The sequence below is a fragment of the Notamacropus eugenii genome, chromosome 6 (genome assembly GCF_028372415.1).
Source record: "Notamacropus eugenii isolate mMacEug1 chromosome 6, mMacEug1.pri_v2, whole genome shotgun sequence".
In the NCBI taxonomy this organism is placed as follows: Eukaryota; Metazoa; Chordata; class Mammalia; order Diprotodontia; family Macropodidae; genus Notamacropus; species Notamacropus eugenii.
The window spans coordinates 318,040,618-318,052,934 of NC_092877.1; the positions used below are offsets into that span (position 1 = coordinate 318,040,618).

At 53.9% G+C, this 12,317-nt stretch overlaps 2 protein-coding genes and 1 long non-coding RNA gene across 3 annotated transcripts; 1 reads left to right on the forward strand and 2 right to left on the reverse strand.

Annotated features, from left to right (window-relative positions):
* Positions 1-152: 152 nt before the first annotated feature.
* On the reverse strand, positions 153-3,876 carry CHPF (chondroitin polymerizing factor). Its single transcript, XM_072617916.1, has 4 exons — positions 3,575-3,876; positions 2,299-2,869; positions 1,999-2,181; positions 153-1,896 (listed from the first exon to the last, which is right to left on the reverse strand). The coding sequence occupies exons 1-4, from the start codon at positions 3,874-3,876 to the stop codon at positions 637-639; spliced, it is 2,316 nt and encodes a 771-aa protein (XP_072474017.1). The 3' UTR covers positions 153-636.
* Positions 3,877-4,489: 613 nt separating this feature from the next.
* Positions 4,490-12,301, forward strand: TMEM198 (transmembrane protein 198). Its single transcript, XM_072617920.1, has 5 exons — positions 4,490-4,634; positions 5,240-5,450; positions 9,149-9,724; positions 10,746-10,948; positions 11,318-12,301. Exons 2-5 carry the CDS (start codon positions 5,285-5,287, stop codon positions 11,453-11,455), a joined length of 1,083 nt encoding a protein of 360 aa, XP_072474021.1. The 5' UTR covers positions 4,490-4,634; positions 5,240-5,284; the 3' UTR covers positions 11,456-12,301.
* On the reverse strand, positions 6,718-8,782 carry LOC140509879 (uncharacterized). Its single transcript, XR_011968970.1, has 2 exons — positions 8,212-8,782; positions 6,718-6,988 (listed from the first exon to the last, which is right to left on the reverse strand). It is a non-coding gene; the product is annotated as an uncharacterized lncRNA (long non-coding RNA).
* Positions 12,302-12,317: the final 16 nt, after the last annotated feature.

Sequence of the window (12,317 nt, forward strand, 5' to 3'; positions counted from 1 at the left end):
TGTGCATGCCCACATGCCACAGCAGTCAATGTACATGTGTAGACATGAATGGTTATGGGTTGTGGGGACTCTGGAGATGAAAGTGGAATACAGACCCTGGTTGGAGGAAAGTGAAGTCCCCAGGGAAAGGAGGAATGATCAGAGTTCACATCTACAAGTTCAGCTGGTTTATTAAAGGCAATCAGCTTCATCAGGGAACAGGTGGGATTTTAGGTTTTTGACCACCCATCAAACTCTATTTGTAATCCAGGCCCTCAAGGCCGAGAGTGATTCTATCCAGAATTTCATCTACAGCTCCCTACTCTCCCTACACTCCCATGGGAGGAGGGGTGCTGGCGTCAAGCAGACTTTTCTGCATAAATACTTCAAAGGCCATGGCCCAAATATTGGGAGCCAGCAGGGCAAGGTGAGATGGGAGGGCTTGGGCCTCTTCCCCAAGTACCCAGTTCAGAGAACACCCTTCTGCCCACCAATCACACTGCTGCTTGCTGCTGGCTCTTTCCAAACCCTGAGGCTAGAGGTCCCCCTCCAGAGCTAGGCCCCCAGGGCTGGAGGCAGAGCAGCTCTGAATTTAGGATGGCGAGGGAGGGTCTTCTGTGCTTCTGGTGGACTCAGGAAACAGAGGCTCCAGACAAGTCAGGTGCTGTTACCTTGCTCCTGCTCAAAGAGCAGCATGGCTAGCTGAGCTCGGGAGCCCAGGCCCTCGAGGACACTCTGGCGGCAGTGGTGATAGAGGCTCTCGCTCAGCTGAGCCCCACATGACTGGGGTCGGTAAGGCTGCAGCAGGGCAGGCTCCACTGCCCGGAGCACGTGCAGGCTGGAAAACTGCAAGAAAAGTTCATACGGATCCATGCCCTCCAGAAGCTCCTCTTGCTGCTCCAAAGCCTTTGCCAGCTGCCCTCGGGCTGCCACATAGTCAGAGTTGTAGAAGCAGGCCTCGCTGGCCATGTGGCGGTCAAAGTGACCCGTGTCTCGGCCTAGCTCAGGGGGCCCCGGGCCCCGTGGGGGGGCCACAGCAGGATGGAAGGCTTGGAAGTGCATGGGGAAGAATGCCTGCCAGCCAGCAATTGCATGCATCCGGCATCGATTCAGGAAATCAGAAGTGAGGACTGTAGCTGGCCCAGCCAGCAGGAAGAGTGTGTCCAGCGAGTGCTTCTTGGAGAGGAGGTCCAGCAGACGAAGAGGTGACGGGGCCACTGTCTGCACGCTGAGCCAGGGCACTTGGGAGCCAGGGTAGCGTCGTTCCAGCTGGGCCACGTGGCTCTTTACAGACGCGAAGACGTCGGCATGGGTCACATGCTGGGCTTGCTGTGGCTCGTAGAGCAAGAGCAGGGTCAGTGCCACAGCAGTGTCCCCTGGCTCCAGAGCTGCAGCGGCAAAGGCCTCAAGGAAGTGTGGTGCCAGGTCGATGTCAGAGGCTGCCAAGGGCAGCAGCACAGTGAGGCGGGACGCCTCGGTCACATAGGGCACGGGCAGGATTTCCACCCGGCTCAGCGGCCTCAGGAGCTGTACTCGGCGGGTGAGGTGCCGGCGGGCCCCCTCTGGGGTTAGTGCCTCCAGCTCCAGGTCCAGCGTGTACTCCATGCCTCGGGTGGGGTCAAAGCGGCGGTAACCATTGAGCAGCTGTTGCTTACGGAGCCGAAGAGCAGGGTGGTAGCGGCGGTTGAGCTCTTTGAGGGCAGCCCCCAGCACGTCGGCCACATCATCTTGGTCAGCTCCTCGCAGAAGGCAACTAGGAGACCCGTCAACACAGGAGAAAACATGCTTCTCTGTAAAGTAGTCCCAGCTCAGCACCTCGAATCGAGAAGATGGACGGAATGGGGCTGGGATGCCTAATGGCCAGGATGCCTCCTGCTCCCCATCCACAGACAGCAGGCTTGTGTTCTGGATCTCCAACTGGATGAGGAAAGATTAGGGCATCACAGGCAGGTTACCACGATCCCTGATCCCTTCTTCCTCCCAACACCGACTCTCAACCCATGGCCTCTGGGTCCTTACCTGCAGCTCCTGGATCTCCTGGTAGGTGCGCTCCAGCTCAGCTCGTGTGAAAGCCTTGTGCAGCTTGTACATTTGCACGGGGTCCCTTACAGGGTGGGCAGTCAGGGCACTCTGGAAGTGGGGATCCCCCTCCTGCACTGCCTCCCCTGCACCGCCCAGTTCCAGGTAGTTATAGTGCACACCCTGGGGCCGGGACAGGGGAAGGAGTGAGGGGAACTATTTCTCACTCTATCCCCAGCCCTGGCTGTCCATACTCCACCCCGCTCCCTTTCCTGAAGGCCCTCCAGCCCAACTCCCCACCTGGTGCTCGCCTGTACAGCTGACCCCGGTGGCATCAAAGATACAGCGGCCCAGCCATTCATCAGGCCGAGAGCTGACAATATCATTCCGGCAACTCTCCAACTGTGGTTGTAGTTGCTGCAGGAGCATGCGGGATAACAGTACCCCGAAGCCACTGTGGCAGTATCGACTTGGGGTGGGTTCTCCAATGAATTCTTGGGGCCGGCCCAGGTAGAGGTGGGAGGCTGTGGCCAGGCTGAGGTGGCCAGCCAGCCGGGCTAGCCTGTGGGCCTCTGTATAGGTAGTATCTGGCACCAGGAAGAACCAGTCAAAATCTTCCCCATACTTCTCCAAGAGGTACTGAAGGGCCAAGTGCAGCTGCCCAATAGGTCGCTCCTCCCCCAGAGCCACCACCGACATGCCAGGGGGCTCCCTACGGCTCTTTCTGCCGGTCAGGAACACCACCTGCTCCAGCCAATGTCCAAGTGTCCGGTTCACTGCCACACCCAGAGAGGGCAGGGTATCCTGGGTGGTGAGCACAGCCACCAGTAGCCTCTGCCGGATGCCCAGCTCTGTGCTGATGTATCGGGTCCTAGGGAAGAGGGAGGAGAGATCATAATGACAACTCCCAGTCCTGACCTGTGAATTTCTTGGTGGATGAAACTCCCCATGTGGGAACTCTCTCCACCAACGCAACTCCACTGTAGCTTGTAGTCTTAGCCATTGTAGCTAATGTGCTGTAGAGATGCGCCTGATACTGGGAGGTGAGTCAGAAGGGGGGTCTGAACGTAAGTTTTCCTGACTCTAAGGCTGGTCCTCCATCCACTGTGCCAGAAATACTGCTATCTCTGTTTTTACAAAGGTTCAGAAAGATCCTGACTTGCCTGGGATCATCCAGCTCCCAAGTGTCAGGGCTGTACCTCTAACTAGACTAACCAAGGGAATACACAAACTCCAGGACAGGGAGGAATCCTTCCAGAGCCCTAGGAAAGGAAGGAAGGTGACTTCTGGCAGCAGGACAGGCTGGCCCTCACCTCCCCGCAGGGCCCCACCATTCCTTAGGGATGCAGGGCTATAGGAAGTCATTGGGGACTAAAGACTTCCTGGCCCAGGCCGGCCCCTTCCTGCCCAGGCTGGATCCAACTCCCGCAGTCCCCACCGCGGCTCCCTCTCCGGTCTCGGCTGGCGTAGGCTGGTCCCGAGGGCCGGCTGTTTTTGCTACGGGGTGGGGGAGCTGCTGGCTTACTTGGGGCTGGGGGTGGGGCGCAGAGCAGGACGGGGGAGAGGTGTCTCCTACCTGACTGCCTTTTTGGGGATCTGGCTGGAGTGCGTGGGGCGGTAGGGCACCACGCGAGGCTCCCAGCTCTCCGAGTCCTCCGGCCGCTCGCGATCCGGGCTGGTCTGCACCGAGTTGGGCCGGCGGGCTGCGTTGGTGTAACCGCGGGGGGGCAGGTCGGGGTCCCCGGGGCGGGGCGGGCCGGGGCCGCAGGGCTCCTCCACCCAGGTGACGCTGAGCAGACTCAGGGTGAAGCCCAGGGAAATGCCCACGGCCACGGGCCCCGCGGGCCGCAGCACCGACAGTAACAGCGAAGCCCGCATGGCCCCGGCCCCGGAGACCGACTCAGCCCCGCTTCAGCCCCAGCTCGGTCCGGCCCGGCCCCAGACCCAGGGAGGGGGAGGGGGCACGCTCGGCGTGGTGGCAAGGCGGGGGAGGGGGGGCGGGGGGGCAGGGGCGCGGGGGATGGGGCGGGATCGGGCCGGGGAGCAGGGGGGCGGGAGCGCCGCGACGGCGCGATGCTCCTCCGTGGGCCAGAACCCGCCGCCGCGGTGAGCCTCGCCTCCAACTCGTTCGGACCGAACCGCGGGGTCGCAGGCAGGTCCAGAGGCTCCCGGACCGGCCGCAGTCGTCGCCGCCGTCCGACGTGTCACTGGAACTGCCCCGCCTCGGGGGTGGAGCCAAGCGCTCCCGCTCCAGCGGGGGGGCGGGCAGCGGGGCGGGACGCAAGACCACCGCCCCCCGCCCCCTCCTCCGCCCGGAAGTGCCCCCTCTTCTGTGCTCGGGGCCGGCCCCTCTCCCGGAGCGGACGGGTGCGTGCGGGGTGCTGACGTCAGGAGCAGCCCTCCTCCGCCTGGGTGGTGCTCCCGGAGTGACGTCAGGAGCAGAGACCGGAGCTGTCCATCAGCACCAAGAGGCCTCGGGCGGGCTGCTGGGCATGGGGCCGTGGCGCCGGGCCTGCCTGAGCCCGAGCTGGAGCTGGAGCTGGAGCTGCAGCCCGAGCCCACGGGAGCCACGGGAGCCACGGGACCTGAGCGGGACCCAGGCAAGGAGCCGGCGGAGCAGCGGCAGTGCTGTGCAGGTACCAGCCCTCCCACCCCTGCCCCTCCACAATGCACTGCTTTCTCCACCTGGCGTCCCCACCAGCCCGGTCTCCGAGGATCCCCTGTCCGTTTCGGAACTCCTCGGCTCTGCCTCGACTCCCCTACTTCTCCTGCACCACCTCCCCAGCCTTAGGCCCCTCCGCACCCGGCCTCCCTTTCCGCGTCCCACTATTATTTCAGCCCCTGATCCTCCTTAGCTATAGTCCAGACCTTCTAACCTTAGACCTTTGAATTTCCTACCACTCCTTACTTTTTGTCCCCCTCCCCCTTCACTCCATCTCTCTCGGTCCCTGTTTCCAGTCCCTCCAGCCACAGAACTTCCTTCATCTCCCTTCATCTCTCCGGCCCCTTCAACCCTCTCCCCTCTCCCCTACCCCTGGGATTATGATGGCCTTGGAGCTGGAGAACTTGCGTGCCTCTGCCTTGATCCTAAGTGGTGGGCTTTAGTGCCCTCCACTGTGATCGAGAATGTCTCACTCAGTCCTTTCAGAAAGCCTCCCTAGTCTTGCCACTACAACTCTCAACCCTGGCTCCCATCCTGCTGACAATTCGACTTCTGTGACCCCAGTTCCCTCTCTCCCAGGCTGCCCCAGGTGGGTGACCCCACACCTCTTCCTTCCTTGGCACCATGTCCGGCACTGTGGAGACACTACGGTTCCAGCTGCTGCCCCCTGAACCAGATGAACCTCTCTGGGGCATCCCCTGTGAACAGCCCCCAGAGCGGAGGTATCAGGCGCTGCCCTCCCTCGTCTGCACTATGTGCTGTCTCTTCGGTGTTGTCTACTGCTTTTTTGGTGAGTCCCAGATCCCTGGGGAACCCCAGCTCATATCCCAGGATGGACAATCCCTCCACCCAGACCCCTTTTCTTAGAGTCCCAAAGACCCTTCCCTAAACCATCATCTTTACCCTTCTCATTCCTTTCCTCGCACTTCTTCCCCTCCCACCCCCACTTCAGCTATTTCCTAATGTCTTTGTATGATGCTGGGAAGAGAGGGACAATGGGGACTTTGGTGATTGAGTTCAGAGCTAGGGCAGGGGACAGGGTTGGTGAAATCTCTCTGCATCTTCCATTCCTAAGAGTAGCTGAATCTAGGAAGCCAAGACCAAGGCTGCTTGTGTATGCCGCCTCCTCCTTCCCTTCTGTGAATCTATGCCTTTTATAGACTCTGTGACTGAACCTCTTATGATAGAGTTGTAATGGAGCTGTAAAATGTTGCCCAATCTAGGAGTGTATTTATGAATTTTGCCAAGTTGCCACTTCTAAGGATGCTGGGCAAATTATAGATGACCTAGGAGTTTATCTAGATGGGAATCCAGCCTATCCCCTCCCTTCTTCCATTTTCCCTGACCTCAAATTCAGATATTCCTACACCTCACCTTGAATGGTGCATATTTGCATCCCAAATTATGTACTAAGACCTCAACCTCACCTGCTTCCAGGTGACACAAGACACCTTACTAGAGTGACCTCTTGATTACCTATTTAATCTCTTTGGACCTTAGTTTCTTTAGTTTATCTGTAAAAGGAGTAGGTTGGATTAAATGACTTCTAAGGTAGTTTCCAGCACTAAGTCTGACATCTAGCAATTTTCATATCTTTGGTTCCCTGTGTCCCTTAAACTCTGACCTTTCATCCAGATCTTTCTACTCCAAGTCCAAAAATCCCAGTGTTTTCTGGTTTGCAATCTCTTTCTTGATTCTTGGTTTCTGATCACCCAGACCTAGCTCTTAGATTTTGCTGAATTCAATCAGTTTCTGGGGATATCAATTTCTTCCAGTATAGGGTACCTTTGTTCTGCAGTCTAGGGCTTATGTTTTTCATTACTTTCTAAATTTACCAGATTACCGAACCACAGCTCAAGGCACCGTGCTTCCTCAGCCTTCCTGGTTCCCAATTCAGCCTAATTCCTTAGGCCCTAAGAATTGTTGCACCTAAGCCTTAATGACTGTTTATCTTCCTGCTTTTGCAATTGCAATCATAACTTGGGTACCCAGTTCTGGTATCTACTTTCTTTTTCCTTTCTAACCCCTGCTGACACAAAGTAGAGACAGAAAGAGTCAATTTCTAGATTTCTTTACAATGGGGAAAAGCATATGCAAATTAAAAATATACTTTGTTATTATTCAGTTTTTCAGTTGTATTTGACTCTTCATGACCCCATTTGGAGTTTCTTGACAAAGATACTGAAGTAGTTTGCCATTTTCTTTTCCAGCTTATTTTACAGATGAGGTTAAGTGACTTGCCCAGGGTCATGCAGCTAGTAAGGATCTGAGGCCAGAATTGAACTCAAGTCTTCCTTGATTCCAGGTTCAGTACTCTATACCACCTACCTGCCAAGAATATACTAGAGTAAGGTAAATAGAACTTAAAAAAACCCCAAAAACCCAAATCCAAAACTATTCAGTTCTAACATGGGTAGTACTGGATGATAAGCCGTTCTACCTAGCTAGTTTCCTGGGGCTAGCTTGACATACAATTCCATTTAGCTTTAGAGTATCTGCCTCCCTTATGGTCTCACCTGCCCAAAAGAATGACATTTTATGCCAACAGAATACCCTCCACTGACTTAGAATTTTTCTAGCAGGGTGAACTTTTAGGATCCCAAACTTTTTACTGTGTTTTCATTTATCTTCCTTCTGCCAAATATAAAACTGGATCAAAGTCATAGGAATATAGATTTAGAGCTGGAAGAGATTTTAGAAGTCATTTAGTTCATTCTCCCTTCCTCTCTACCCCACCCCAATTAAAAAATATAGAAACTGAAGGCCAGAGAGATTAAGCCCAAGGTTGCACAGGTAGGAAGTAGCAGAGGTGAAATTTGAACTCAGATTCTCTGAGCACAAATCCAGCTCTCTTTCCACAGCTCCTTGATGCCCCTAAAGAACTAGCAATTTTTTTCTATCACCTCAAAATAGAATATACCACCACTCCAAACATACACAAAGATAAGTTGTCTGTCACATGCCTTTACCTTCAGGGTTCCCCAACCTGGCCTTCATTTTGTGTATCCCCATTGCTCTGATCCCCATCTCTATGACACCCCCATGGTCTCCATTTTTCTGCCTCCCCACCCAGTCTCTGAACCCATGACTCATATCTCTGATTCCCCCATAATCCTTATATCTTAACCCTTTATAACTTTACTTTTTGATCAGCTTTGATCAACTTATGTCCATGTCTTTGGGCCTTCCATAAGCCCCATGTCTCTGACTCCCTGGACTCTCTCATGTCCTACAACCACATGTCCCCATCTCTTGGGCCCTTTATTACACACACACACACACACACACACACACACACACAAACAAACACACACATACACACACACACATATTCCTTCTGTTGTTCTGACCTCCCTGCTTCTCCCCACCTCCCCATCAAGCCTTCACTTCTCTTTAACTTCTATCTGTCTGACCTCTTATAAACTCTGTCTCTTAGATTTACCATTATCCCATCTCTTAGACCCTCTTCCCTCCATATTACCGACATTTCCCTCACCCCTCAGGCAATGGCCTTCATTTCTCTGGGCACCCATGATGTCTCGATTTCTAACCTTTTCATAACATTATCCCTACAGTCTCTCCATGTGAAGAAATGTTCCTCCTGTTAGTGGATTCAGCCTTGATAATGAGGCAGATTAATGTTGTTGGGAAGGATCAGAGGAAGCACCATCTTTGGGAGTGAAGGAACCTGGAAAAGGGGTTGAAGGGAGACCGGGAGAAAGATGTATGACCCTGTGGTGAGAGAAGGCCAGGAGGCTGTGTTAGCCTATTGTGACTAGATCAGGGGAACTTTAGGATAAAATTACTGTGATCTGTAGCTTGACAGTTACTCTGTGGATAAGTTTTATTTCTCCCCTTCTCTCCTTAAAGTTTAGTAAAGCCCTTTGTAAAAAAAATCCAACTTCTGCTTGGGAGTACTAAAGGAGAAGGAAGGCAGAGATTCATATGTAGGACAGGAGAATTTGGAGCCACTGAGGTATTTTGAAAGCCAGCTAAGGACTGATGACTGATAGTCCACATTAGTGGCTCAGGAATCAAGAGCAAGATATGAACTGGAAAGAGAAGAACACTTAAGGACCCAGGCATGGTTGAGAAAGACTGTGTCCTTCCTGCCTGGGGTCTGTTTTGGAATATCATATCCTACTGGCCATCTCCATGAGCCCTCAGATTTCCCAACTCTCTGACCCTCTTTCTCTTCCAGTTACCTCAATCTCTTGGATTCTCCATAACCTCCTTCTCTCTGATCCTATTACCCTGACCCCACAATCTTTTTTTTCTGATGTCCCTCTAACCTATCCTTCTGACCTGTCATCTCTTTGACCCTTTTTGACCTTCATTCTCTGATCTCTGTTTCTCATCTCTATATCCCCTGTCTCTGACCCATTTATGACCCTCATCTTTCTGACATCCCATGACCCTCACCTCTCTGACCTGCTCCATGACCTTGGTCTTAGCCCCTTCTCTGCTCCCTACCCATCTTCCCTACAGGTTACCGCTGCTTCAAGGCTGTGCTTTTTCTCACGGGACTCCTGTTCGGTTCAGTGGTCATCTTCCTGCTCTGCTACCGAGAGCGGGTGCTGGAGACACAACTGAATGCTGGGGCAAGTGCGGGCATTGCCCTAGGCATCGGCCTGCTGTGCGGGCTGGTGGCCATGCTGGTTCGCAGTGTGGGGCTCTTCCTGGTTGGGCTGCTGCTCGGGCTGCTGCTGGGGGCAGCTGCCCTGATGGGCTCTGGTCCCTTCTACCAGCCAGGCTCTGTGTGGGGGCCACTGGGGCTGTTGCTGGGAGGGGGCCTGCTGTGTGCCCTGCTCACATTGCGCTGGCCTCGGCCATTCACCACTCTGGCCACTGCTGTGGCTGGGGCTGCCCTCATTGCTGCAGCTGCCGACTACTTTGCAGAACTGTTGCTGTTGGGGCGCTATGCTGCAGAGAGGCTCCGGGCCGCCCCAGTACCTCCACTTTGCTGGCGGAGCTGGGCCCTGTTGGCCATCTGGCCTCTGCTCAGCCTGATGGGTGTCTTGGTACAGTGGAGAGTCACAGCTGAGGGGGACTCACACACAGAGGGTGAGACATCATGCTGGGAGTGGCAGCTTACTGGGGGTGGTGAAGAGGGCAGAGAGGAGACAGAGGCAAGGCAAAAAACAGATAGAGTGAATTCATAGCAAGGATGAACAATGTAGGAGTGGGGTGGTGGAGGCAGACTTACACTTTAAAGGTTGGTGTGTAGCGTAGAATCAAAGATTTAAAGCCAGAAGGGACATTAAAGGTCATGTGGTCCAACTCTCTGAGGAGGCAAACTGAGGCCCAGAGAGAAAATACAGCTTGTTTCAAAGTCACTCAGGTAGTAATGGAGATAGTGGAGATTCCAACCCAGGCCCTCCATTACAGACCAGGGGGTGGGGGGAGGTCTAGAGTCCATTGATAGGAGGCTGGTTCTCACCAAATGAGTGAGAGAGAAGATAGAAAACTTGAGAAGGACTCAGGAGGATTGGGATGGGGTGCAGGAACAGACAAAAGGGGTAGGAGAGAGGTGGTTGATAAAAGAAATTAAGGTTATATTAGTATATGGGGGGCTAAGTATGAAGGGATCATAGGAGAGAGGGTGGGGGTAAGTGGACGTGAAGGAAGGCAGAAGAACACTTCCAAATTGATAGTGAGAGACACCAGGGGAGGAGTGACCTGGGGTGGGGGAACAGGTGCTTCTGATGACCCTCTGAAGGGGGAGAGACAGAAATAGTTCTTTATATGCTTATAAAATGCTTTCTTCCTGACAACCATCTGAGGTAGGTAAAGTGAGTATTATTCTCATTTTGCAGATGGGATTAATTCATTTTTCTAAGGTCACATAGGTACTAAGTCAGAGCTAGAACTTGAATCCAGGTGTTGAAATGACAAGTCCAATGCAATCTCCATTAGCCTCTAATGGGAAGATGAATTGGGGAATACATCCAAGATGAAAAAATCAGGGATAAAGGGTAGATTTCGGGAGCTTGGAACTCATAACTTAGGAAGCAATGAGGTTGGGGAGTGAGGAGGCGCGTGGGTGCCCAGTGGTCACTTCTCCCTACACCTCCTGCCCTATCAGTGGTGATTAGCCGGCAGCAGCGGAGGGTACAACTGATGCGAATTCGACAGCATGAGGAACGGAAGGAGAAGCGAAGAAGGAAGAGACCCCCTCGGGCTCCTTCTCGGGGTTGCCGGGCCCCCTCAAAGCCTGGCCCTCCTGACTCTGGCTATCGACGAAGACCTGTCCCCGTCAAACGCTTCAATGGAGATGTGCTCTCGCCTGTGAGTACCCCGTCTAGACATCCCTGCTCATGCTGGCTTTGTTTAGTGAGAAGGCTGTTCAGGACTGTAGCATCTAGGTCAGGCTGATCCTAGGTTTTGGACACTACAGAGAGGTCTGGCATTTTGTTCACTGGCATTAGGGGCCATAACTTCAGAAAGGAGGTTTCTAAGTCAGAGGACCTGTTCGTCCAGGGTCTTGTGACCCTAGATTTGGAGGTTAGAGAGGGTGTAGGGTCTTAGGCCTGTGCATTTTCGGGGTAAAGTTTCATAGGAGTGGGAATTTTGGGAAATAGATCATGAATGGGGAGGTCTCATCTCCTGAGTGTGGATTTGGGGGTGAATCTCAGATTTGTCATTTCTTTTACCTAGAGCTACATTCAGAGTTTTCGGGACCGGCAGACTGGGAATTCTCTGAGCAGTTTTGTGGCACCCCCAATAGACCTGGATTATGAATGTGGTTCCACAGTGCCGCTGACAGCTGGCTCAGGACCCCCTGTTCGAGTATAGCTTAACTCTCATCTGGTCAGAGGAGACCCTGAACTGGACACTTCAGACACTGACTCTGCCAGTTGGGGGTGGGGAGAGAGGAGCTTTGTCCTTGTCCCATGGACTGGACAGGACCAGGGCTTCCTCCCCTGCCCAAGGGCTGGCCCCCTGATCATAGCTCCCTGGGGGGGGCTAAGATCGATCAGCCTGAGGGTAAACTACTCAGACCTCTCCCTCAGGGCCTACAGAGAGCTCATTGGCCCATATAAGCCCCCAAAGGAAAAGGATCTGCCTTTGGGGCTGAACTCAGGAGTCATGTTTCTACGTTGGGGTGGGTGAAGGGGACTCATTAGCCCCCTTGCCTTAGATCTCTGGTGTGTAGGGCTTTCTTCCAGGGGGAGACACTCAGCCTTCTCTCTCTCAATGTTCTTGGTCCTAAGGGCCATCCCCCTGCATGCCTATGTTGGTGGGAAAGGCCCACCCTGTCACCTCATCCCCAACCCATGAACTGGGGCTGCTTTCTGCACAGGCTCTTCATTCAGGCTGCATTCCTTTTGTTTTGGGGGGGCTGCAATGCCCTTTGACCCTGTGTCCCCCACCCCTCCTCATCCTCTGCTACATGCCAGCTCCATTGGTGTTTGGTGGAAGATGGGCAGGATCTCTGGAATTTTCCTGGTGGAGTGGAGGGAGGGAATGGGGAGGGTTTGGGGGTGGAGAGATTGGGTGGGTGGGTTTTGGGAGCTCGTGCACGGTGCATGTCTGGTGTCTTTTGTTCCGCTCCAGACACCTCGTGCTTTTGTCTCCTCCTTCCTCCTCCTCCTTCTCTTCCTTTCATTTTACATCTTTTATAAATGTGCCAAATTGCAAGGCCTGAAGCAGGAGT